The sequence below is a fragment of the Leptonychotes weddellii genome, chromosome 12 (assembly GCF_054177405.1).
Source record: "Leptonychotes weddellii isolate Sample4059 chromosome 12, ASM5417740v2, whole genome shotgun sequence".
NCBI lineage: Eukaryota > Metazoa > Chordata > Mammalia > Carnivora > Phocidae > Leptonychotes > Leptonychotes weddellii.
Genome location: NC_138380.1, coordinates 15,391,562 through 15,419,218, shown reverse-complemented (window position 1 = coordinate 15,419,218; position 27,657 = coordinate 15,391,562). Strand labels below are relative to the sequence as shown.

General features: G+C 43.5%; 1 protein-coding gene across 2 annotated transcripts in view; it reads left to right on the top strand.

Moving 5' to 3' along the window:
- Positions 1–27,657, top strand: part of LOC145716470 (uncharacterized) — a 190,846-nt gene that overhangs the window by 95,669 nt on the left and 67,520 nt on the right. The window contains exon 4 of one of the 2 annotated variants that reach the window (XM_081800034.1): positions 2,373–2,626. The exons of the other annotated variant lie outside the window; for it this stretch is intronic. Within the exon in view, the coding sequence (XP_081656160.1) occupies positions 2,408–2,626 (219 nt within the window). The 5' untranslated portion in view covers positions 2,373–2,407. The remainder of the gene's footprint in view (positions 1–2,372; positions 2,627–27,657) is intronic. 2 annotated transcript variants of the gene reach the window in all.

Sequence of the window (27,657 nt, the reverse complement as noted above, 5' to 3'; positions counted from 1 at the left end):
AAATGCATGTTATATCAGCAAAATCTGTAGTATCCTTATACATGCATTCACCCATTTGTCCTTTTTTTTCCTTTTGGAGAGTTGGTTGTTAAGTATTTACCTGTACACACCATCTCCAGCTTCAGAATTCTGTGATTATACTAGATTTTATGCTGTTATCTCAAAAGAAATCATGCCATTTTCCGTGGTCCACATTCTGTACAGAGAGCCTAAGAGATGATGAAGACGCCGTTTGCCTCCTTTCTTGAGGAGTAAAGCTGGGGCCTGGGGAGTCTGTACGTACCTGGAGTTCTGTGTGTCAGTGATGACTAAGTTGAGGATTAGGCCTAGTGCTGAGGAGGTGGCTGGCCTGGAGCCAGGCCTCTTCTGCTGAACCTTCTTTCTGTGCAATGGCCATAAGATTTTGGCATTTTCCAAACTCAGGAATTGGCAACCCTCCTGAATTAGCAAGCCAAGTCCTCATTTATTCACTCTAAGGTAGGTGGTGCCAGGAATACATTCTAACTTCTGAAAGTTCTCTTAATCCAGGTTCTGGCCAAAGTCACTACAGAGAAGAATTCTTTTATTAAGATAAAACCCACTGAAACATAAGATCAAAAAATCTGAAATTTCTTTAAGCTTTTGACATGAACTAAATATTTGTGATTTTGTTCCTCATCTGAGGGAGGTTTTCATCTTGCCTTATGTGACTTGAGCAGTGGGGCACATTCCTTGCACCAGTGCCCTGGGTTTCAGGGCCCCTGAGAAGCTGTGGGTTGCTGGGGGTGTTCCTAGCATGTGTCAGGGATTGGCGGGTGTTGGCCTGTGATACTTGTTTTACTTGGCGTACCACCCGGAACTCATCAAGGTAAACAAGAGATACTACTTCTGTTTATATAATAGTAAAGAGGTTTATTGACCAGAAATTAGATAGGCCAAAAATCCTTTAGGGAAGGTTCTAGAACTAGGTTTGGAAAGCAGGCATGAATAAGAGACATGTCGTCAACGAGGACCACAACCCCAATCGCATTCCAGACTACAGCTGGGGAGGAGCTCCTATGGAGACACATTCACCCAAGATCCTGCTTTTGCCATCCCTGAGCACTGGGCATGTCCACTTATGTCACCTCTGCTGCTGGCCCAGGGCACTGGACATTCCTGCCCCTGGAAGTGCCAAGCTGCTGTCATGGCCACTGCCACACTGCCGGAAGGATGCTCTGCCTCTTTTGCATGTTGTACTAAGGCCAGACTCGAAGTCCAGCCTTTTGCCTTTGCTGAGCTGCAAGGGAGCCTAGGAAAAAAACTATTTGGCTCTGCTTTCTACAGAGAAGCACGAGGCGGATATGCTATAAACAAGGGAGGATACTCATTGCTGAGTAACCAAAAAAGAAAAATGTTCACGACACTTGGGTGCGTGCTCTGCAGATGTATATGCTCTCACATGTCACCTGGGGCGTGCCTAGGTACATGGGAACTTTCTGGTCAGCTTTGGCTCCATGGGACCACTATTTATTGTACCTCCTCTACTCTAAGCGGGATGCTCTTGGACCCCTTTCTCTTCTGCAGGCTTTGGGATGAGTCTGGAAGAGATGCTGGATCCGTGTTGTTTCTGTTGCATGCTCTCTTGGCTGTCCTCAGGACAGCACCCCAGGCTCCTCCGGGGTGCTCTGGGTCATGATGCTTCTCCTGCCCCATGGCTCAGATCTCTCCATACTCAGCCCGTAGTTGGTCTGCAGTCCCATGAAGCAAAAGGGTGTAAGACACAAGGAGCTGGAGCCTTACTCATGCTTCCTGGGGTCTCCACTGCCCCAGCATGAGTCCTCTCAAAACTCTGGCCCATGTTGCCTGGTGTATCACAAGGGCTCAATCCCTTGTTTCGGGTTTCATTTGGAAAAGTGCTTAGTCATTGCATTTGGTTAGATAACTATCAAAATGACCTATTATATTTGTTTGGCACTAGAGAGTTTTCAAACACTTCCACAATGAGGAACTCATTTTATTGTGTTGGCCTCCTCTGAAATAGCCCAGGCCATTTTTATCCCCATCATGGAGTCAAGCCACTGAGGCCCAAAGGGCCTGAGGTCACACAGCTGCTATGGGGCAGGGTTGGCCTTGGCCCTAGCTTCCCTTACCCTTCACCTGGTGCTCCATGGACTGTTGTGCAGCTTCTTGACATGTGTTGCTATGAAGAAGAATTCACCCAAGATCCAGCATCGCTGTGGACAGTTGTGCCTCCTGTGGAGTTTGTAGAACCCTGTCTGAGCTCTGTCCCGGCCGCCAGGCCAGGCTGTGTGAGCCAGGCTCCCTCTAAGGATGGGAGGTGCTCTCACCCAGAACAGTCTTTGCTGGCAGCCTCATGCCGTGCTGCTCAGGAATTTTCTCGTCTTTCCTAGCCCCTGCTCTCTCAGAGGCAAGGCAGAAGCAGCTGATGAGGTGGTCACAGTCCCCTAAGAGGAGGCCAGTGGGTGGAATTCCCAACAACTCCAGCTCTGAGGTTTGGAAGACAAACGACTTGGGTTTCGGTCGAATGGGAGTGTCAAGTTATTCCAGCCTGATGAGATTACAGCTCAGAGGATCACGAGGAATCGATTCTTCCAGAAGAGGAAAACCAGCTGGCACAGGAGCTCCGCAGGGCCTTCTGCTAAAGGTAATGCGGGGTCATGGGCTGACAGGTTCCAGGTGATGACGGGATTAGGGCAAGGGGGAACTGGCGTGTGAATACACGCAAATTATAGTCCGTGATGAGCCCAGGGAGCATCAGGAAGGTTGACAGATGAAAACATGACTTTGATGATCCAGAGGCACCAGCTTATGGGTCCCTTCTTTTTCTCCAGACACAACGGAGAGAGGCTGGAGTCTAAATGGAAATGCAGAGGTCTTGGATGTCAAGGGAAAGCAATGGAAAGATACGGGGCTCAGGGAGAGGCAGGGAAGGAGAGGGAGGCACTTTCCTGGGTCACAGAATTTAATGGGGGAGCCCCAGATCTCAGAAATCAAGGCATGAAATGTTTCAGGGCAATATTTGCAAAAATCACAATTCAAAAATAATCTGTAGTGAACAGGATACCGACCTGGATACCGGCCATATGGAGCCATATTGGAGCCTCAGGCAAAAGGAAAAATCAGTAGTACCGATCCCATCTTTATTTAAAATGTTTGCATTTTGTTCATCATGAAGCTTTTTCCATTTTTTCCCATTTTTTATTGTGGTAAAGTATGTATAACACAAAAGTTATCATTTTAACTATTTTCAAGTGCACCGTTGAGAGGCATTAAGAGTGTTCACACTGTTAGACATCCATCACCACCATCCATTTCCAGAAGTCCTTTCCTCTTTCCCAACTGAAAGTCTGTCCCCAAGAAACACTAACTCTCCATCCACCCCTCCCCCAGCCCCTGGCAACTGCCATTCTACTGTGTGTTTCTATGAATTTGACTGCTCTTGGCTTCTCCTGTAAGTGGAATCAATCAGACAGTATTTGTCTTTTTGCGACTGGCCTATTTCACTTAGCGGAATGTCCTTAAGATCCATCCATGTTTTTTTGCTTATTTGTTTTGTTTCGTTTTTTGGAGAAAGAGAGAAAGTGTGTGAGTGGGGGCAGGAGAGGGGCAGAGGGAGAGGGAGAGAGAGAATCTTAAGCAGGCTCCACACTCAGCAAGCCTGACTTCAGGACTTGATCTCACAACACTGAGATCATGACCTGAGCCAAAACTAAGAGTTGGACGCTTAACCAACTGAGACACTGAGGTGCCCCTAGGTCCATCTATGTTGTAGCATGTGTCAGAATTTCCTTCTTTTTAAAGGCTGAATAATATTCCATTGTAGGTATACAACACATCTTGCTTATTCATTCATCCATCGATGGATATTTGGGTTGTTTCTGCTTCCTGGCTAATGTGAATAAGGCTGTGATGGATGTGGGGATTCAAGTCTCTCTTTCAGTTCTCTTTGGGTACATCCCCAGAAGTGGAATTGCTGGATCATGTGGTAATTCTATATTTAATTTTTTGAGGAAGCTTCCAACTATTTTCTACAGCAGCTTTTGCATTAATTTTTTAAAAAATATTGCATCTGAATATTATTTACCTGAAGTCCTGAACTTTTCAGGACTTGTTGCAACCTCATCCCAGCCCTGGAACACAATCCCTGATGCCCAGTGCTTCATACATGGCACCAAATGGAGCCACGGAGCTCTTTGCCAGAACCATGGAGGGTCTGCTTTGCTGGCCCGTTATTTATGTTTTGCCCTTATTTGGGAAGATGATACTTTGGGTTGTTTTTCCAGTGTGAGTCCAGGTAACAAAAACCTACCTGTTGCCTTGTGTTACTGGTGTAGATCGGTGAAGGAGCCATCAGGATTGGGGTGCAATCTGTGACCAAGATACTGTTCTGATGGGATGCTCATGGTTCTGAGCAGGAAGTGTATCTGCTGGCACTCTTGATCCTAAATTTAATTGGCAGCACTTACTTCTACATCGTCCCCTTGGTTTTCTTACTTTTCAAGTGAGTTTTTCTTCCATCAAAGGAGCCAACAAGATTTTGATCACTTTCTGCCATCTTTATTTTTTGTTTTGTTCTTATACTTGGTAAAAAGAAGAGCAGCCTCTGCTCTGGAATCAAACAGGACCTGCATTTTGACACAACACCCTTGGGCAGTCTGAGCACGTTCTGGAATTATAGAAACAGGCTCATCTGAGAAATAAATCAGTTCTATTTGTTGTACCCGAGAGGAAAGCACAAGTGTTCACTGATGCCCATGGTGGTCACCCTCTGGGAGCAGAAGGTGCCTTTGAAGACGGATACATTTGGGAGACCCCAGACAGGTGTTCACCATTCACTTCTTGGGATTTCTCGCCAACAGGGCAATTCACTTTTTGGCTTTTTAGGTTAAATATGGGGTTCCTGAGTAGTGATTTCCACCCCCATTTTGGAAGGTTTCTTTTCTCACCTTGAAGCTCTATGTTCTGTGAAGGTTGGTGAATGGCCTCCTTTGTTCTTATGCTCATCCTCAGGCATGGGAGCTATCTCCTTGTCTCACACCCAGGGACTTTCTGTTCTTTTCTTACTTGGAGACTGAGTAGGGAATGGATATGGGAACGTAGAAAGACATTATACCATTGACTGATGGTGGATGAGCCACTTAATATCTTTGTGCCTCAGTTCAATGGTTCAACATCAACATTAACATGTGACTTCTCGCCGCCTTTGTGTCTGTCGGGAAGAGACCTTTGATATGAGGAGAGATGTTGATTAAATATAAGGGTGTGTTGCTGGTTGGCTACATGCATTAATTCTACAAATAATTATGGGAGTCCTGCTAAAGCACCTGGTGCCATTCTAGGAACACAAAAGGTATAGGAGATTGCTAAAACATGGTTGGGGTACAGTTTGGGGCACAGACAAGTAAAAGGATTTGATAAGGGTATATGTTTAGTGTAGTGCCTAGTATAATAGCTCAACAAGTGGTAGTCCTTGTTTCTGTGGGCACTGTCCTGGGTCTTGGCAAACAAAGATGAAGAAGCTGTAATTCTTTCCCTTAACTGGATAGTCTAGAGGGTGCTATAGACAAGTGTGGGTTAGAAGCTAGGATGCTCATCTGCCTCAGTTACTCCTCACAAAATCCTTCCACAGGTTAGGAAACAAAGGCTTATGGCAGCCCTATGATATCTTTCAGACATGCAAATAGTAAAAGAAAAAAAAAGCCAAAATTCAAACCCAGGGAATGCTGATGCCAAAGCCTGAGCTGTTTTGTCTTGAGGAGATGTTGGTCAGTGTTTGTCAAATGAATATTCATTTGTGATATGTGCATGAAAATGCCCAGACAGGCAGTGCTGGAGACACAAGAGGGGCTGAAAAGATTTTAAAAGAATACCTGCATTTTTTTTCCTCCTGCAATGTGTACATATAAAGGAAAAAGGGAGGAAAGAGCAACCAAAGCCCATCCTCTGTGAATCAATAGCAGAAAAAGATGCAGCCTCCATCAAAGACTCCAGATTTTGCAGAGCATGAAATTACCAGATGATGATCTCAGAATTGACAGCTGAAAACTGTTTCCTTCTGTTGGGATGATTTGGGTCTATTGTCCTTGCTTTTGCCCTATATCCTACAGGCTAATAACCTTTTCTTTTTTGTTCTCAAATCAGGGAACAGATTTGGGTGAGTGACAGGGAAGCGGAGGTGGGCAGACAGCTGAGAGGAAGATGGAGCTGGTGGTCACTTTGCTTTCTTAGGACTATTTGATGAAAGCTTTGTACCCTCTGGCTGTCAGGTCTGTCCAGAATCTCATCAAATATGCTAGCATATTCTGAAGTGAGTTTTTCTTTCTCAAACAGAAAATTGCATTTTTAAAAAAAATATAAAAGTAATACATATTCATTGAGGTACATCGAAAAGTATAGAAGGGAGTGAACATATTCATTGAGGTACATCGAAAAGTATAGAAGGGAGTGACCATCACTTGCTATCCCATTACCATCTGATACACACATACACACATACCCACACATATTATATTAGAAAAAAGGGATCCTACTGGTGATAGACACATCCTGGGTACACGCACAATAATTTTTCTTACTCTGGGGCCATCTTAATAATCAGGGTTTCATTATTTGATAAACCAAAGCTGCTTGGCTTTGGTGTAGACATCAGATCCAACCTAGACTAATCTACACCAACTCAAAAAATGTTCTTTGGAATTTTTTTTTTTCTACTGAGATCCATGAAACTATGCTGGTTTCAGCCCTTTCCTCATTCTTAGTTGTTTTATTCTTTAATCCCATGAAATTTTCCAACATGTGAAGCCATGCCCTCCCTCCCTCCCTTTCTTTTTCTCCTTCTGTCTCTCCTAGTCCAGCCAGAAGCAATTCTTTACATCCTGAAGAAACTTAGTGAATACAGTATTTGCTGCTTTCCAACCTTGTCTACTTAATGATGTGTTTTGGGCATTTTCCCAGGTCAATAAATAGAGTCACAGATACATGTATAATGGCTGCATAATATTCCAGTGAATGGGCATACCACAATTTATATAACTAAAGGGAAACCGTTTTCAGCTGTCAATTCTGAATCTGGTGTCTGGTAATTAAAAGTTACTTTTTTTTTGGCTTTTATAGAGAATCCTGCAGCAAACATTACTATATATATCTGTTTGTGTTTGTTGTATTTTCTTCTACTTCTTAAAATCTTATCCTGACATTCTTTTTCTAGTTCCTTGAGTTGAATTTTTTCTTTTCAATCTTTTTCTTTATTTTTAATTTTGAAGACATTGTTTAAAGCTCTAAATTGCTAACTACAATCTAAACTGCACCCAGAAATTTAAATATGCATCAGTTTCATTGTGGTTCAGGTCAAAATATTTTGCAGTTTCATTGATGATTATCTCTTTAATCTGAGCATGATTTAAGAGTACATTTTAAGTTTCAAACATATGAGCTGTTGTTTGTTAAAACTTTATCACAGGGCTTAAAAAAAATCTCAGCACATTTAAGAATATTGAGATCATAAAGAATGTGCTTTCTAATCCAGTGTAATTAAGCTAAAAATCACCACCACCAACAACAAAAGACTCAAAATCCTTTATATTTGGAAATTTAGTAATACTCTCATAAATAACTTATGCATCAAAAAAAGTCACAATAAAAATGTTAAGATATTTTGAACTGAATCATAATGAAACTATGGCAGATGAAAACTTGTGGATGCAGTTTCAGTCTTGCTTAAGGGGAAACTTACAGCACATTTACATGCACATATTTAAAAAGAAGGCTGAAAATCAATAAGCTAAGTACCCATTTCAAGAAGGTAGAAGCAGCAGTGGTGGCAACAAATCAAATATAAATATTCACTAAAGATGCCAGTATGGTCACCTTCAGTGGAGATTCATGTCTCTTTTCTCTGTCTTCATATCTAGAGTTTTATGATTTTTGAAGATGCTTCCATTTGGCCTCTCAGGCTTTTAGTCCAGAATCAAGTTTCGTGATGGTATTTTGGCGTTCCTGCTCCATGGAAATGCTGGGAAGATACAGATCAGTATCTTAACTCCTGATCAGGAGGCTCCTCTCAGGTCCACAGCCTACTTCTCAGCTGGTTTCCATGAGGCAAGAAATGCTCATCTTCCCTCTCCCCCTGTCGCCTCCCAACGGTGGCCTCTAATAGTCAATCTGAGGCTAATTCCCTTGTTATAGACTGAAAGTTGGTGCTCCTTTCCAAATTCCTATGTTGAAGTTTAACCCCAACCATGGCTGTATTTGGAGATGGGGCCTCTAAGGAAGTAGGTTAAATGAGGTGGTGAGGGTGGGGCCCTTATATGAAGGGACAGGGGAGAACTCCCTCCCTCCTTACCTCCTTCTGTGTACGTATGTGCGTGCACGCTTGTGCATAGAGGAAAGGCTATATGAGGACATCCTGAGAAGGTGAGCATCCATAAGTCAAGAAGAGACCTCTCTCCAGAAACTGAAGCCATTGGACCTTGATGTGGGACCTCCAGCATCTAGAACTGTAAGAAAATAAGTGTCTGTTGTTCAGGCCACCTGGTCTATGGTATTGTGTTATGGAAGCCCGAGGAGACTAACACACCTTCCTTCAGGGTGACCAAACCATTGTTGCCCCTGCCTGCTTTGGGGCTCAGTAGCCTGTATCCTGTCTCTAGTCCTGATCACTTTGCTTTGCAGCTGCTCCACAGGAATGTTTATTTTATTTTTGAGTCCAACTATGACTTTTAGCATTTCTTTTTTTTTTTTTTTTTAACATATTTTACCTACTGTGGGGTGAGCTAGGGAGTACATCAAATGTGTGCACACTGTTTGAGATCTTTTGTGATTTCTAGTAAGAAAGAATCACATGGAGACAGATGTGCTGTTTAATTTTGCCCTAGAAATTAGAGATTCAGTGGCCTTACTGAATTGCTTTTTTTTTTTTTTCTTGTGAGCAGAGCATTTGGAATCAACTGGCTACTACTTCATAGTTACTAATTATTCCAAGATCCACTATGAATCAGTACTTTTTTTTTTTTTTAAAGATTTTATTTATTTATTTGAGAGAGAGAAAGAGCACAAGACGGGGGAGCGGGAGAGGGAGAAGCAGACTCCCCACCGAGCAGGGGGAGCCCGATGCGGGACTCGATCCCGGGACTCCAGGATCATGACCTGAGCTGAAGGCAGTCGCTTAACCAACTGAGCCACCCAGGCGCCCATGAATCAGTACTTAAGCAGATCATCCTGGGGGAGGCCGTCAGCCACTCCTTTGCCTTTCTTCATCCCCCATCTACAGATCATGGCATCTCTTCAACCACAGTTCACTCCAGCTCCTAGTGTTTCTCTTTCCACATTACCACCAACTCCCAGCGTGACCCTCCCAGGCAGAAATGGCAAAGTTGCATCTTTTTTATGGACCTAAAGGAGACTCAGGTTGGGAAACTAAGCCACAGTAATGTATTGTTGGTGAATGTGAATGTCTGTTGACGTAACATCACTGCTTTTGAAGTGAGAGATGATAGTACTGATGGTGCCCACATAAAGCAGATGCACCTGGACGCGATACGTACAGAACTGTGGGTCTCCTCCCTCTGCTCACCCACTGGTGGCTTCTTAGCAGAGGCAAACTGTTACAGCCTCCACAGCCATTTGCGATTCTGCCTCATGGGCTGAAATCAGAACTGGGGCCTCCTATGACCTTGGACATCGTTCTTTCTCAGTGTTACAGGATCACATAGTTGTGTCTATTTCCAGCGTGTAGCCTTCAAGTTTGACAACCAAGAATCAAGTGGGACACATGGTTTCAGATGCACTTCTCTTGAGTTCCAGGGGTCTGTGTAGGCAGGTGGAAATATGATGGACTTTGCGTGGCCCAGATCTTAGTCATCCATCCACGAGCCATGTGGCCTTGGGCAAGGTCTGCGAGCTTAACCTCTGTGAGTTCACCTGTAACGTGGACATTGTAATGCATACTCCACAAGGTTGGCGTGGGTGTGTTAAATATGGGCGAAACCCCCACCCTGTGTCTGAAGGTATTCAAGAGATACTCCTTTCTTCCCTCCCTCCCTCCCTGACTCTGCAGTGATTGGTTGCCAGCTCTCTGCAGTCATCCCACCCCCCTGCACTCTGTTCCTAGGTGTTGGTGTGAAATGGGAATCCAGCTGTTTGATGACTCAGATGTTCTTTTATTTCCATAACACTCTGACCGTGATATCACAGCTGTTCTTTGGGTGGTTTGTTGGGTTTGTCCCGTGACCCCCACCCGTGCCACAATCACTTCTTGGCTAAAGAGCCATGCGGTCATTTATGAATATATTGATTAGGAGAAAACTAGAGATCATTATAAAAAGCCTTAAAAGGAAAGTGGGGTGGACTAGAACCTTCCAGAGGAGGGTGAAGAACTTGAAATTGCTGAGCACAGCGATGGGAATGATCCCTTCCCCATGTGAGAAGGCTGACTGACAGAATTTTTGTTCTTAGAGAATTCGCTGGAAGGAAAGGGGGAAGAGCAGGCTTGCTGTCTGGAAGCAAAGGGGGAAGAGCAGGCTTGCTGTTTTCGGCAATTTTAAACCCTGGAAAAACTATAAAACAGTTGGACTTGGTCCTTGACACAATCCCACCTCCTCTTTTTGTGTCCTCTCTCCCCTACCCTTCATTCAGCCGCTGTGACACCCCCCCGCCCCAGGCCTGGCTTCCTCAGTTCTCATAAATTTACCTCTTCTTCCCTCAAATTGAGTATTCTCTTGGTGCCCGATTGTCAGACTTCCCACAGAGGAAATAGATCTGAGGAATCAATTCATAATATGTTTCTCTCTACAGAGTTCTTTGCAAACTCTTCCCGAGATGTTTGCATTTTAGAAGCATTGCTTTTTAGGGGAATGATATATTTAGTTGGGCTATCCTATGCAAATTGTAAGAAAAAAATAAGGGTATGATGTGACTTCCCCAAGAAAGCTGGGTTAATGTGAACACAAAATGAAGCATGAGGATGCGTATATATTCCAATGTGACTCCATGGGCATCAGATTTCTCTTGGAGTTTTCACATATAGTTTTGGACTCCTAGCTTGAAGAAACACATGGACATAATGGGATACATTTGGATTAGTAAGGAGTAAAGAGGAGGTTCAGCAAGGCCTGGAGAGCTTTCCTCTACTCTCATGAGGGATGTCTTCTAGGAAGGGGGTAGATTTGTTCAACATCATATTGCCAAGGGTGAAACTAGGACCACTGGGTGAAACGTACATGGAGGTTTTGTTTTGTTTTGTTATAAAGTAAGCTCTGCACCCAATGTGGGGCTTGAACTCATGACCCCAAGATCAAAAGTCACACGCTCTACCGACTGAGCCAGCCAGGCGCCCCAAGATGGCTGTTCTTTGAATCAGAACTGCCCAAAGATGCAGTGGGCTGTCAGAAGGATGGCTGTCAAGGGGATTCCAGTCCAAATGATCAAGGCTATCCATGAGTGAAATCCCAGAGGGCAGCCTGTGGGTGGAGTAAATTTTTGGAGTAGGGACAGATACCTTCCCAGGGTTTTATATCATCTTCCCTAGGCAAGTGAAGGCTGAGCCTTAAAGATGGCTGGTGTTATCTAGATGAGAGGAAAGAAGGGACCACGGGACCAAGGCTTTTCTTTCTTGCATTCACATAACCACCCAGCTGCGGGAAATGGACATTTCGTTTATTTGCTGTCGTGGCAACTCTCTGCAGGCTCCTGAATGCTTATGAGTATGAATCATTTTTATTTTATCGCTGTAGACTGAGTCCCCAGCAAGATAAGGAGGCATCTTGCCAGATCTAGATATGCTCTTTAGATGACAGAATAAATTTAAAAATCTTGAGGATCAAATTAATTTTACTTTTGACCCCAGACAATCTCTCTCTTCCAAAGAAAACTAATCTGAAAGATTTATATAAGGTATTCAAGGTTCTTTGGATCTTATGCAAGCCTGACCCAATCTTACCCCGGTGAGTTTTTTGGTATAGTAGAGCTTTGAGAATTAAATTTTCTATGAACTAGCAAGAAATGAGAGAAAGCAGTACTTGATATGTGCTTGAGACTCTCATACAGTCCAGAAACTTAAAGACCAGTGCAGTTTTATGGGCAATAACTCATAAGCTCTGCATATCCAATTGTGTTCTTTTCCTATTCCTCTCTTATCAGAATCCTTTCTTTCAAGGGTCAAAATTAGTATTTAATAAACCATTATTTACCAGAATGCTATACAAAGCTTTTAAAAATGCTCATGACTCAGACAATAGAGCAGTCAATCACATAAAATCAAATATGTGGATGCTAAGTCACAATTTAAAATTCCCATTTGACTTGTCTGCTCTCCTTAAACCCTACAAAGAATACTAACAATATTGAAAATTAACTATCTTTTATGAGTAACAAATTCCTTTCTAATGAAAAATTTTTATGGTGGTTTACCAATGGAAATTGCAAATACATAAGGATAAAACAATAGATTCATGAAACCAATAACCATTAAAATAAAAACTCTAAGCAAACCAGGAATAGAAAGAAACTTCTTAAGCCTAACACAAACCTATAATCAACAAAAAACCTATAGCTAACATCATACTTACTGGTGAAAGACTGAATGCTTTCTCCTTAAGATAAGGAACCAGGCAAGAATACCTGCTGTCACCATTCCTATTCAACAATGTACTGGAGGTTCTAGGTGGTACAATAAGGCAAGTAAAAGAAAGAAAAGACATGCGGATTAGATGAAGTAAAACTGTCTTTATACCCAGACAACATGATCTTCTATGTAGGAAACCCGAAGCATCTACAAAATAAAGCTCCTAGAACTAATATCTTATATTTGCAGGATACAAGACCAATGTATAAATTCTATTTCTATACACTAGCAGTTAGACATTGAAATGAAAATTACCACTGCCAATAGCCTCAAAAATATGAAATATTGAGGAGCAAATTTGACAAAACACATGAAAGACCTGTACACTGAAAACTACAAAACGTAGCTGTGAGAAACTAAAGAACGCCTAAGTAAATGGAGAGAGAGGTCATGTTCGTGAATTAGAAGAACTGATATGTTAAGATATCAGTTCTCCTGAAATTGATCTATAGATCAAAGCAAACCTAATTAAAATCCTAGCAGAACTTTTCCTGTATGTGTGTGTGTAGAAATTGACAAGCCAATTCAAAACTTACAAGGGTATTCAAAGAACATTGACTAGGCCAAACAACTTTTACAAAGAAGGACAAAGTGGGAGGACTTAAATTGCTTGACTTCAAGATTAAAAAGTATAATCATAAAGATAGTATGGTATTGGCATAAAAATAGACCTAAGCAACACAATCAGAAGTCCAGAAATAGACCTCCACGTATATATCAATTGCTCTTCAATAAAGGTGCCAGGGCAATTCAACTGGGAAAGGAGAATCTTTGCAACAAACAGTACTGGGAAAACTAGAGGGCCAGATGTAAAAAACCAAAACCAAACCATCAAAAAGCACCTTAACCCTTGCCTCACATAACCTACAAAAAGTAACTTGACAGGCATCAGAAACCCACATAGGAGAAGTGAAACTATGAAGTTTCCAGCAGAAGACGTATGAGAAGATCTTAGCAACCTTAAATTTGACAAGGATTCTAAAATAGGACACAAATTAAAAAACGAATTAATTGGACATGCTCAAGAAATATTTTTTAAAGCCATCACTATGACAGTGAAAAGACTGGGTCATATACAGGGAGATAGTTGCAAAACATACAAACTTGCTGCTCTGTAGACATTTATCAAATCAATAAATTTAAAATGTGGCTCCAGCAGTTGCACTACTGGCTATTTACCCAAAGAATACAAAAACACTGGTTTGAAGGGGTATATGCACCCCTATGTTTAAAGCAGCATTATTTACAATAGCTAAATTATGGAAGCAGCCCAAGTGTCCATCAACTGATGAATGGATAAAATGATATACATACACACAATGGAATACTCAGCCATAAAAAAAGAATGAAATCTTGCCATTTGTGATGACGTGGACTGAGCTAGAGAGTTTAATGCTAAGTGAAATAAGTCAGTCAGAGAAAGACAAATACCATATGATTTCACTCATGTGGAATTTAAGGAACAAAACAAATGAGCAAAGCAGAAAAAAATAGGAAGACAAACCAAGAAACAGACTCTTAACTACAGAGAACAAACTGATGGTTACCAGGGGGGAGGTAGGTGGGCGGATGGGTGAAACAGGTGATGGGGATTAAGGAGGGCACTTGCTGTGATGAGCACCCAGTGAGGTAGCGAAGTGTTGAATCACTATATTGGACACATGAAACTAATATTACACTGTATGTTAACTAACTGGAATTAAAATGAAAACTTCAAGAAGTAATTTAAAGGGTGGTACAGAGAATTTTAGTTATTTTTTTTATTATGTTATACAATGTGAAAGTATATTTCTAAAGCTTAAATAGAATCAAAATTGTTGGAAAAATTAAAAATAAATAATTTTTTAATTTTAAAATAAAATAAAAAAATAAAATTTTTTTCTTAAAAAATGTGGCAGTTCCTACTTGTTGGAGCAAGACCTTTTCCCCAAGCTAATGAAGAGGCTTCTCCCAATCTCTGTGACTTCCTCTCTTGCTTAAGATCACATTTGTGAGTCACATACTCCAGAAAATTTTGGAATAAGGCTCAAAAATCCAGGCTGAGGCAAACTTGTCAATGGGAAAATTTGTCTTTAGCTTCTCCTCTTTTTTTTTTTTTCTGTTCTTTCCACAGAACTTTATTCATCTAATGCGAGAGTCAGCAAGTGTTTTTTTGTAAAGGTCCAGGTAGTAAATATTTTAGGCTTTCTGGGCAATCGGTTCCCTTTCTAAACTACTCACCTGGCTGTTGTAGTGTCAAAGCAGCCAGGGACACCATGGAAACACATGGGCATGGCTGTGTTCCAATAAAACTTTATTTACAGGAACAAGCATTGGGCTGAATTTGGCCTCCGGGCGATAGCTTGCGGACTCCTGCTCTAGGGTTGAATCTATTAGGCAGCATTCATTGAAGTTGAAGCTACACTTCAGCCTTTAGATAATGGGACTGCTAATAAAAGCCATCTGGGTTTCTGAAGAAACTGCTTGAGCCATGTTTTGAATCATACACGAAAGTACACGATCCAGAAGGTTGGAAAGGCATGCCGGGACTGACCACACTGACACTCATGACGTGTCTGTGGCACCCCGAGGCTCACAACTCTTGTAGTGTTGTTTACTGGAGATGTGCACAGTAAGCCCTGTTTCTGTGAAGTGTTATAGGTAGAAACTGGATCGTATTTGGTGGCAGAGTAAGTGGGAGGGAAAACAAAGTGGGTGGCAAGTATGGCCCATGCGTCAGGGGTATCTGAGTTCTTCCATGTTCAGCAATATGTTAGAAGCATTCCCAGACTTGGCGGGTAATTGTACTCATTGCTAAGATTTATTACACTAATGCAATAAGGGTGTACATCTAATCATAAGGGGAAAAGACACAGGCAGAGTCTGGAGGAATCTATATGCAGACTTCCTTATGCTCTATTCCTCCCATGAGGGGTTGCAAAATGCTCACTCCTTTCCATGTGTGATGTTTCTGCCTAGGGAATTCTATTTGAGACTCAGAGCTCAAGGTTTTTCTTGGGGGCTGGTCATGTAGGCACCGATTGCATAGCTAGTACCAAAATTTTAGGCTCCCAGAAGGAAAGCAGGTGTTTAGCATAAATCATGTTGTTTGTACGAGTAGTCCAGGCACTGTAAACCTCCCTTATCATTCAGGGAACCTTCTGAGTGTCTGGTTCCCAGATGCCAACCATGCAAGGAGACTTTTCTAAGGGTAGCAATCTCAGACCTGCTATGTTAACTCTTTTCTACACATACCCCTACTCTGAGACGTCCAAACAAGGGAAAAGGCATGATAGGGCAGGACATAAAGGCAAGGGCGATTTTGGGTCTTGTATGAATATTAAGTCTTCATGATACGACAGTATATGGGCCCCCATGGGATGATGTGATGTGCGCCGCACTCTGCCTCCCTCACATCGTGAGTCGTCTTGGTTCTTATTTACGTCTGTTCATGCTGGTGCAAAACAGCCTCCTCCCAGGCCTCCCTGCCTCCATCCCACTTGTGACAGTATGTTATGCACAGGCTGCCAGTTCATGACCTTGGCTCCCATTTTTTTTTTTTTTTATGCTGCTGCTTGTGTTAAAAAAAATCTAAACTGTCTTATCGCCTATTTTATTGAGAAAGTTGAGGCCATTCACTTAATCTCATGTACTTACCTTGCTCCACCTTTCCCTTCTTCTCTCTTGCCTCAGAGAATAAAGTAGCCCTCTTCCTGCTGAAGGCTGATGCCACAGCCTGTGTCCTGGATCCCATCTCCAGGGGCTTGCCCATCACTTCTCTCTCTCCTCCTGTGTTCAACCTCCTGCTTCTTACCCTTAGCACACAAAGACATTGTCTCTCCCATCATTAAAAAATGTTCAACAGAACCTTCCTGTGACCTCCTAGCTGCTGCTCTTTCTCCTTCCATTCTCATTCAAACTTCTTGAAAGACTTGCTTTTAATCATCTCCCCACCTCCCGTTCCTTCTTCATTATACTGCAATTTGACTTCCACCTACACAGTTCTATTGAATGGAAGGCGCCTATGAACACCTAATTGCAAATCCAATGGGCACTTTCTTCTATTCATTATCTTCTCTGACCTGTCTGCTACATCTAACACCATTAATCACTCCTGCTTCCTGGGAAATTCCCCTTGGCTTCCATGACACAGAAAAATGCCCTGGTTCTCCTCATCTCTGTCCCACGTGGGCTCCTCTTTCTTCACCCACCATCTGACTGTTGGTGTACCCCAAGATTTTACCTATTGTGTATTCATTGTCTTATTCTATATGTTCTCTCTGAGCAGCACTATCTGGATACCAGTCAATCCTCAGTTTCTATCTTCAGTGCGGACATCTGTCCCAAGCTCCAGACTCATATATTCATCTCCATCTGGATGTTCCGGAAGAACCTCCAGTTGATCATATCCAACTGAATTCATCATTTTCTACTTCTGAGTTTCTCTATCTCATTGAGTTGCACTGCCAGTCACTAGATGTGGAAGATAGAAGTCTTCAAATCATCTTTATTTCTTCCTTCATTCACATGTTCCATCTCTCTTCAATCACCAAGTCCTTTTGATTCTACTTCCTAAATATTCCTCAAGCTATTATCTCTCCAACTCTTTTACTAACACCTTAGTGAAGACTTCCTTGATTCTTGCTGGATGACTCCAAAAGCTTCCTAATAGGTATCCCTGGCACCCATCTTACCTCCCACAAACCCATTCACTCAACACAATATTCAGAGAGCACCTACCATATGCACTGATCTGGGGGGTGGGGGAGATAGTGGTAAGGAGAATAGTCATGTCCTTTGCTGTCACTAAGCTTATACTATGGTAATATGTGAGTGTGTGTGTGTTTTAATCTACATTAAATAATTCCAGATACCAGTAAGTGTGCCATAGACAAGATAATAGGATTGAAGCTGACTGATGGAGTGGATTAAATTTGGATATTCAAAGTAGGCCTCTTTGAGTAGGTGACATTTGAGCAGAGACCTGATGAAGAAGAGCATCCGGGGTGGGGAGAACAGCATGTAGAAGGGCTCTGAGTGGGTGCATGTTTGGAGGATATCAGCTGAGGGAAGAATAGCCCGGGGTGAGGTAGGATTGTGTTAAGCCTTACAGGCCATGGGACGGGTTTGGGAATCTCGAGTCTGACAGGAAGCCATTGGAGGACTTTCACTGGCAGGTGACATGGTCTGGTGTACTTCCAGAGCAGAGTGCTCTGGTTGCTGCATGGAAAATAGGTTGCAGGAGCACACCTGGAAGTAGTTAGGAGGTGATTGTATTATTCCAGATGAGAAAAGGTGATGTCTGGCCGAAGGGGGCAGCAGTGGAGATGGAAAGAAGCAGATGGAATTGGAATATCATCTGGATGTGGAATCCCTAAGACTTGAAAGAATCAGGATGTCTTCTTCATCCTCCATCAGTGGCTCCAGAGTGATTTTCTAAACACAGCTCAAGCCATATTGCTTCCACTGTTCAAGAACCCTCCGGGGTTCCTCACTGGTGATCAATTCTAAACAACTGTAGCCACAGATGCAAGGCCATCCCTGGCTTGTTTCTGTTTTTCTCACCAGAAGACTTCTCTAGCTGTTAGATGCCTCTTGGTTCCGCCCCAGCATGTGGGCATGTGGTGTCTCTATCACAATGCTATGATGTATTGAAATCACCTGTGTATGTGGGCTCCTAAGATGCAAAGGCTTTGTCTTGTTGATCATTGTAATTCCATTGTCTTGTTGCCATGCCAGTGGAAATTTGGGCCTTGGACCAGCAGCAGAAGCATCACCTGGGAGCTTGTTTGAATTTGCATTTTAGCAGCAAGGTCCCTCCGGGGACTCCTATGCACCTGACAGTTTTGAGAAGCTGGCTTGGGTCCTGTGGACAGTAGGTTCTCATTGACTGTCGAACAGGATCAGCAACCCGATCCAGACTCCTCAGAGCTCAACAGTGATCTCCTTTTGTCAAAATAGACCAAAGTCACAAAGTCAGCTTCATGGAGATGGATTAAACCCTACTGGATGTTATGGATGCACTGAACGTGTCTGTCCCTGCCTGGCTGGTGACATCTGCTTCAAGTAACACAGGACCAGTGGTTACATTTACTTCCAGCCTAGGAGCTAGGGTATCAGCAATTTCAGACTGAATTGATTCAGAAGCACTCTTCTTATAGAGTACTCTAATTTTTTGTAAAGTCACCCATATAACCTAACACCTAACTTCTTTCCTTTGAATAGGTAATCCTCTAATTAAGTGTCGAGAACAAACTTCTAAGTACCAAAGGCAGGTACTCTGTGTCCACACATGGACTGCTAGCAACGAATGCACAAGTGCTAATTAGCTCATTAACACTTCACTGTTCTCCTTTGAGATGCTCTCAGTTATTTTTCAGCCGAAATAAACCCATAAGGTCAAAAGTTCCCAGTTTTGCCTTGTCTTTTTATGAACGCCCACGAGTTCAGGGGCTGCGGCTCTCCTGCCCCAAACCACAAAGTGGGAATAATGGCCCGTTGAACTTCCTGGCTTCTCAGGTCCTCAGACTGATGAAGATTCGGGGCTCTCACAGGCAGGAAATTCTGACATGCTGCCCAGGTGCTGACACTCTGGTCACTCTGCGTCCCAGGCATGGGTGGTCCTCAGCAGAGCTGGAGGGTGGCTGTACCAGGGACAGGGACCGTGTCTCCTCAGCACCGCTAGGAGCTCACGGAATTCTGTGGTGCTTTGACCTCACGGGTGTCTCTTTGGTGGTAGCTCTTCAGACCCCAGCAACCTTAACTAGCCTTCCAAGAGACTGAATGTGTTGTCCCCAAATTCATATGTTGAAATCCTAACTCTCACTGTGGTGGTATTTGGAGGCAGGGCCTTTGGGAGCTGATGAGGCCATGAGGGTGCAGCCCTCGTGAATGAGACTGGTGCCCAGAGAGTTCTCTTGCCGCCTTGTCACCGTGTGAAGAGACGATGGGAAGTCAGCAGTCTGCAACTTGGGGGAGAGTCTTCACCAGAACCCAAATGGGCTGGCCCCCGGATCTCAGATTTCCAACGTCCAGAACTTCAGGAAAGAAATGGTTGTTGTTTATTAAGTCACTCAGTCCAGCAGCCCTACTGACTATGACCATCCCCTGGGGGCAGATACTTCACCTGCTCAGAATCGCTCTCACCCCTTGCCTGAAATTGCAAGTGAAGCGGGAAGTGGCTCTTTTCCATAAAACGCTTGGGAAATGCTTGGCCCACCTGCTTCTCAGGTCGAGGAAGGTCATGGTGAAAATCATATGCTTCATTTTCAGGGTGTGAAAATTTGCTCCCAGAACGATGGGGTGAAAGCAAGTCTTGGTTTGCTCTTATTATAGCATCTGGGTGGGACTTTCCAAAGAACAGTGATGGGGACACAGGGATCTGGGTCTTGTCCTTTGTCTGGAACCTGGCAGCGTGACATTCTTGTCACTTGGTCATAGTATTTTCACCAGGTGACCTCTAGCATCCCTTCTCATGCCAACATTTTAGGACTCTCTGTCTCTATCTTTCCTGGTCTTTTCTGGGGAGAATCAAAAAAAATGAAATAGCTCAAGTTCTGACCCTTTCTGAATGTCTTATAATCCCAGGGATTCAATAATGAGCAATGGTGTGCTGGTCAATGTTTAACAACTGGCACTGATTTGTAGTATTTGTTAATTTATGTGGTATACATCATCTCATCAGGACTGATTTCCAGCCTTTGAGCTGATGTCCACCTGCTCACAAAATTCCTGAAGATGTAACAGTCAGCTCTCATGAGCTGCTATGAGCTGGCTCCACACCCGTGTGAATAAGCCTCCTTGTCCATTATTCTGAGAGAAGCAGGACTTGACGGTCAGGGGCAGAGATGCTCACTCATTTTCCTGGCTTCTTGCCTGGCTATTGGGAAAAGTCAGTGTGGACATGAGACAATTGTAGAAGATTGGCAGTGAAATGTGTGGTCAAACACCGAGAATAGGAATGCTTCCTGTTTATCAGGATGTCTGACAACTCTCCCAGGGCCTTCTGCCAGAAAGTCATCATCCTCTTATGCTTGTCGAAGGGCACACAATGACATGCAGAAATTGGATTGCCAATAAGAATTGTTCCAAGTAGAGAGATGGAGTCTTTTCCCATGTGCCAGGTGGAAGGAAGTTCGGGAGTGAGGTGGGGTTCTATAGGATGATCAGTGGAGTCTCTCCAGTTTCTCTTATGCTCATTAACTGAAATCAGCTTTTAATTCTGGGCTGGCATCTCTTTCCTACAGGTATGCATTCATCTCTTGTTGCTATTTCTGAGGGCTAGCACTCTAATTTTTCTGCCTTTGTTAAAAAAAAAATCTTGTTCCTGGGATATGCTCCGAGAGGGACTCCTATTTTAGTCTTAGTTAACTCTAATTGAAAGAACAATGGAGGTCAAGTATTCCATTTTGTAGCAGCCAGTGAGTTATACTCAGAACAATCTTGTCCCCTGGCCATAGAGTGTATGCTGTTTAACTGTAAGAACTTGGAAGTACAAAGGGTGTTTTGTACATATTCTGCCTCCTCAAGGGGACATCGGTGTCAGGTAGGGTCCAGTCCTCAGTGAAGCACCAATAGACCCAGAGTTTAGCAGACCTGTAATGTCAAGAGGGAGCTGTTTTAGATGCCAAGCACTAACTGTTTTGGTGAAGACTGGGCAGAAAGTCTGGTATAATACATTGCCTGTAGTTCTTCGACCCTTTTGCAGAACAGCATGGAGCAGCTATTAAGGTTCATGGTCACTGGAAACTAAGCAGGTGAATTATAGGTCTATATCAAAGAGTCAAGAAACAGGAACACTTACCCAAATGTAAGAAAACCTTCACATAACCCTCAACCATCCATCTCATATCTGAGTGTTACTGGGCTCAAGGGAGATACGGCAAGACTAGGTAAACTGGCTCAGTGAGTCCCAACCTATTAATGGGCAGACATATACACTCCTCAAGTAGAAACAATCATTCTATCGTTTCTGGAGTATGGATGAGGACCCCAGGAATAATCTGTGCAGGAAAGATAGCACATTAATGACCCTTTGCATGAAAGAGGGGGATGAAAATTAGATAGTGTGTGAAGAAGTGTTTTAATGAGAAGGGGAGTCTACAAAATGGTGCCCATGTTAGGATTATAATTATTGGAAATATTTATAAGGATAAACTTCAGAAAGGGATACAGAGAAATGAAAATTAAGGTAGGCTGGAAGGATTACAACTGAATAATTTACAAATTTTCCTGACTTTTGTAATGTTTAAATATATTAAATGTTTTTAAAATTTATTTGAGAGAGAGAGAGAGAATGAGTGGGGGGAGGGGCAGAGGCAGAAGGAGAAGCAGACTCCTCACTGAGCAAGGAGCCTGCCGTGGGGCTCCATCCCAGGACCCCAAGATCATGACCTGAGCTAAAGGCAGATGCTTAACCAACCAAGCCACCCAGGTGCCCCATGTTGTTTGAATATATTTAAATCTTTTGTGCAAAGGGTTTTCCATCTTCAAAGAGAACCAAAGGAGCTGGAATTTCCCTGGAGAAATTGAAATCAGATATAAGGAAGAATTTCTTTGTGGGATGATCAGTCCCTGGGAGGTACTTAGAGCAGAGCTGAGAAATCACCTTCAAGAATGGTTCCCTGTTTAACCAGTTGGAGAGTGGTGGTGGCCCCTGGAGTTGGGGGACAAACTGGATTGCTTCTGCAGGCTTCTTCCACATAGAGATGGTGGACCTGAGACACAGCACTCACCGAGTTGCAAATGTGACACAGTGAATTGTTGGCAGAGCTGTGAACAGGAAAATTTAGGAGGTAGGACAAGAGCAATTTTGATGACTGCTTCAGATCTCCTCAAGATCCACTCCCCCCATTCCTGTCACTGCCCTAGTTCCTACCAGCAGCTGTAGCAGTTAGGAAGCAATTAAATTAATTTCTTCCCAGGGGTCAGGCTAGCAGGAGAACTTTGCAGGAGCTCTTGCAGTCATAAACATCTTAACCTAAAGGAACACCTTCTGGGTGTGGAGAAGGACCATTAGGGAAGCTTCCTAGAGTGGAGAAAGGTTTTCTTGCCGCCATGTACCCCCCACCCTTCCTCGGGCCATTCTTCTGCTCCAAGTTCAGAGCTCTCCAATGGAAACTCCTTTTTTCCAGTTAGGTAAGTTGTTTTGTTGTTGTTGTTCTGGAACTTGGATAGTGCTGTGGGCATATCTGGTTAGAAAGATGTTACTTTCCTGAGATATAAAGTCCTTCTAGAGAGAAAGGGCTCTTCTCTTCCACAAGGCACATTTGTATAGCAGGAAGTTCACACCGAGCTTAGGATATGGACAGGCTCTATTTGAAGCTGGACCTCATGACTTGCAAGCTCTCTGAGCCTTGTTTTCTCATTTGCAAAATGAGGATATCAATACCTATCTCATAGGTTATGGGGATGAAGGGCACCAATAAGGTGCCTGGCACTTAATAGGTCCCCATTAAACATAAGTTTCATTTAAAATTTTAGGAGTCAACAGAGATTAAATACATATCTGGTGCTCCTGCATTGCTTCCTGTACCCAATCATGACTCATGGCACTGTTGACCAACACACAGAAGGTGTCAAACAACAGACCTCACTAGCTCTGAAAAGCTGGACATGTTTTGCTGACTGGCACTCCTCACTGTGACACTTTGGTTTGGCCACAGATGTCACCAAAAATTATTTCAAGATAACTGGGGGCCTCCTACCCCAGAGCCACTGTGAAATCCTGTGAATATATCTGCTCCTGACCTCAGTCAGTCTCCACTGGGGCCTGCTGTTGGCTCTCAGTGCCAGCACACCCTTGGGATGAGATGGCTATTCTAGACTCTGATGGCTGTTCTAGACTCTGATGGCTGTTCTAGACTCTGATGGCTGTTCTAGACTCTGATGGCTGTTCTAGACTCACTGGCCCTTGCCTGCTGGGGAATGAGGACTGGCAGCAGCAATGCTGCTCACCCAGCCTGGTGGTAGGGCAGAGCGTGGAGGGTGCTGAGTAGGAGAGGCTACGTTACTGGAGTTGAAGCTCAGCTGGATCTTCTCCTTGTTGGGTGGGGAAGGTCAAAAGAGTCCATCAAAGCAGAATACCCAAGGGCAGCCCAGAGGGTTGGCTACGCTGGATTGATGTAAGACCCCAAAGACTCAGTTACATCTTTCGGGAATAGTGGTTAAGAGCATAGGCTTTGACACCAGATGGACTCCAGCTTAATGTGTGGCCATTTTGTCGATAGGTGACCTTGATCAAGCGACTCAACCTTCCTCTATAAGCCTGGTGCCTCCTGTGTAAAAGGGAATAATAAGAATAAGATTTGCTTCCCTAAGTGATTGGGGGGATTAAGAGGAAGTCAAGCATGCAGCCTAGTGTGTGGCACAGTGTGGCAAGCTCTCCATCAAGGTTTTTGGTTCCCATTAGAACCAGAGACCAAGCTGTTTGTGTCTGTATCAATAATTGCTTGATATACTCCCATCTTCCTGACCAAATTATGGCCACTGTCTACTTCAGTGTTGAATTTAAAATGTCCATCTTCTAGAGAGTGGGTACTCCTCAAACCTTGAAGAATGCATAGCTGTGGGGCCAACCACAGGGTGGCCCAGCCCTCCCTTGCCCCCCATGATTCTGCATGCAAACACAAGCTCACATTCACAGGGTGCAGGGAGCAGGAAAATTGGAGAATTCAGCTAATGATTACAGAGTGCCTACTATGCGCTGGGCTCCATTCTACTTCTGGGGAGAAAAACAGATAAAAATCTCTATCTTCCTGGAGGTAACCACATTCTAATGTGAAAACAGATAATAAATGAAATAAGAAAGATCTATAGCATATTTAACAGTGGCAAATGCTAGAGAGAAAGGAAGAAAGCACAGAAGGGGAATATGAATATGCAGTGTTGGAGGAGGGCACTGGGCATTGTAGATGGGGTAATGTATTAGTTTGCTCAGGCTGTTGTAATAAAGTACCACAGACTGGGAAGCTTAAATAGCAGAAATTTATTTCCTCACAATTCTGGAGGCTAGAAGTCTGAGGTCAGGGTGTTGGCAGAGGGGTTTTCTCTGAGGTCTCTCTCCTTGCTTGTAGATGGGGCCCTTCTCGCTCTGTCTTCTCATGGTCTTCCCTCTGGGCCAATCTCCTCCTCTTCTAGGCACACCAGTCCTATTGGAATAGAGCCTACCCGAATGACCTCATTTAAACTTAATTACCTCTTTAAAGACCCTATCTCCAAATACAGTCACATTCTGAGCTCCTGGGGGTTAGGACTTCAGCATATGAATTTGTTGGGGTGAGGGTGGGCTGGTGGGGGCACAATTCAGCCCATAATAGGTGGCAAGGAAAAGCCTTACTGATGTGTCACTTTTGAATAAAGGCTTGAAGGAGGTGAAGGAGCCAGCATGTGACTATCTGGGGAAAGAGTGTTCCAGGCCAAGGGAACAGCAGGTGCAAAGGCCCTGAGTAGAAACATACCTGGTTTATTTCACAAACAGTGAGGAAGCCAATGTGGCTGGAGCCAAGTGAAAAGGAAGAGAGGGGGAGGAGAAGAAGTCATAGAGGTAAGAGGGCAGATTGTATGCGATTGTCATGGTGAAGATTTGTCTTCTCCTTCTAGGGGGATGGAAGCCACAGGAGTGATGTGGTCTGTCTTACAGGAGAACTATGACCACTGCACTGAAATAGACTGGGGTTAGGGCAGGAACAGAGGCCACTGCTATAACCACGGGGACCAGAGTGAGAGCAGTGCGGGTGGTAAGAAGTGGTCACACTCTGGACATATTTTGGAGGTAGAACTCACAAGATGGTGGAGAGAGTGTGAGAGCAAAAAAACCCTCAAAGCTAACTGCAAGGTTAGCAAATGGAACCAAGGGGTGGCCATTTATTGAGATGGGAAGACCGGAGGGGAGACGGTTCTTTGGGGGAACACGAGGAACTCAATTTGGGATATGCTGTGTTTGAGATGTCTATAAAAATTCTAAATGGAAGTATCGAGTAAGCATGGGAATATGCAAGTCTGGATGTCAGGTGAGAAGTTCTGGTATGCAGATATGAATGTGGGAGCCATCGGCATATAGATTTTATTTGAACCATGAGCCTGGACGATATGACAAGGGAGAGAGGGTAAATGGAAAAAGTGAGAGACTGTCTAAGGAGGAACTCTGGGCTTCTCCAACATTTACAGAAAAAAATCCAGATGAAAGGGGGCACTAGGGGTCACACTCCTCATGGGCCTGCAAAGTATAATCTTGAGCTGAGGTGGTTATTGTTATTAGGCCAGGAGTAATGTTTTGGTTTCTTGTTGACTTAATATAGCTACAACTGCTAGAACTTCTGCTTGGTCACTGACTACTCGACCTTGCTCCTACTTGTCTCATGGCTGGAATGGGTCATGGACAGTAGACAGTGCTGGCCACACAGAGTCTTGGAGTCTGAGACCTGGCTTGGCCTTGCCAGAGAGTGTGCTAAGCACACTTAGCCTACGTAGTTATGAAGCTGCCCATCTCAGTCAGGGACCAGCAAGTCTTTGTGTCTCTGGAGACCAGCCTCAGTGGTTGTGTTAACACAGAGGAAAACCACAAACGTTGCCTGAGGCCTGGAGAAGACCATGAAGCTGCCATTCACACATAGCCCAACCCTGCGGGGGTGGGGTGGGGGGAGGAGACTGCCTGCAGAGGCCACTCTGTTGTGAAATGGCAAATTAAGATGATTTAAGTAAACTTGGAGATGCAGGTGGGGGGTTGGTTAAAGCAAGACCTGGTTTGAGCTCACAGACGAGACCTGCCCTTTTGCAGGAAGGCCCCCTTTGGTTTCTGAGCTTTGAAGAGCAGAGACAGACAGGTTTTTAAAACCAAAACAGGGTTTAGTCTTCTTGTCTGATCTTAGCCGTTGATCGTGATGGGGTCTCAAGGCCCTTCATGCTTTTCTCTACGGAGACACAGGCCACCTTGTCAGCTCTGAGACTTGCCAGCGAGTGGGACATGGCCTCTGTGTGTCCTTGCAGTGCAGTATTTCCAAGATGAGATGCTGGTGGAATGGTTGGGGGTGTGGGGGTGTAGGAGGTGCACTGAGGTAGCATTATAGAAGGTTGACTCATACCTTTCAAATCTCTTTCAATCCTTTTGATTACATCAAAAGACCTATCAGGCAGTGTAGGTCTTTAACAGCCTTCTTACCCTTGCTAACCTTCCTTTCTCAAGCAGAGAAGGGCACGAGGCTGAACCCTCGGAAACCAATGGGAACCAGTCAGAACTTGAAATCATTGCTTTGATTGAATTTATTTCCATATTTACTTTTTATTCATCACAAGCGATAGCCAGTTTTCCATAACAAATTCCATAAATTTTTAAGTAAAAAAAAAATGACACCATTTAAGAAAAAAAAAATAATAAAAAAATAGTAGAAGTCGTTGTGGTTAAGGCAAAAGTCATGAAGATAGTACGTGAATTTTTGAAGTTTGGGGAAAATGCTGCCACAGTGAAATCTCATGTCTGGGTGTGTGGACTACAAATGCACTTAATAATAGAGATTTCTAGGTCAGAAATCTTTGTTCCTAAGCATTTTGAAGACATTACTCCATTGTCTTCTGGCTTCCCAAGTGCTGGGAAGAAGTCAGAAGTCACCTTGACTTTAGACCCTTTATACATGATTTTGTTTTTCTCTCTCTGGAAGCTTCTAGGGTCTTCTGTTAGTCCTCAGAGCTCCGAAGTTCCATGATGATGTATGTTGGCATGGGCCAGTTTTCATCCTGTGTGCTGGACACATGGTGGGCCTTTTCTTATGTGTATTAGCTCTGGGATATCTCCTTCTTTTTTTTTTTTTAAATTGAGATATATTTGACATACCACATTGTGTAAGTTTAAGGTGTACAACAGATTGATTTGATACATTTATATTGCAGGATGATTGCCATTGTAATGTTAGCGAATATCTCTGTGATGTCACATAATGATCACTTCTTCCACTGGGAACAATTAAGATCTAATCTCATAGCAAATTCAATGATTATAATACAGTTGTGTTGTCTATAATCACTGTACTGTGTAAGGTCTCCAGGACTTAATTATTTATTAGTTGCTGGTTTGTACCCTTGAA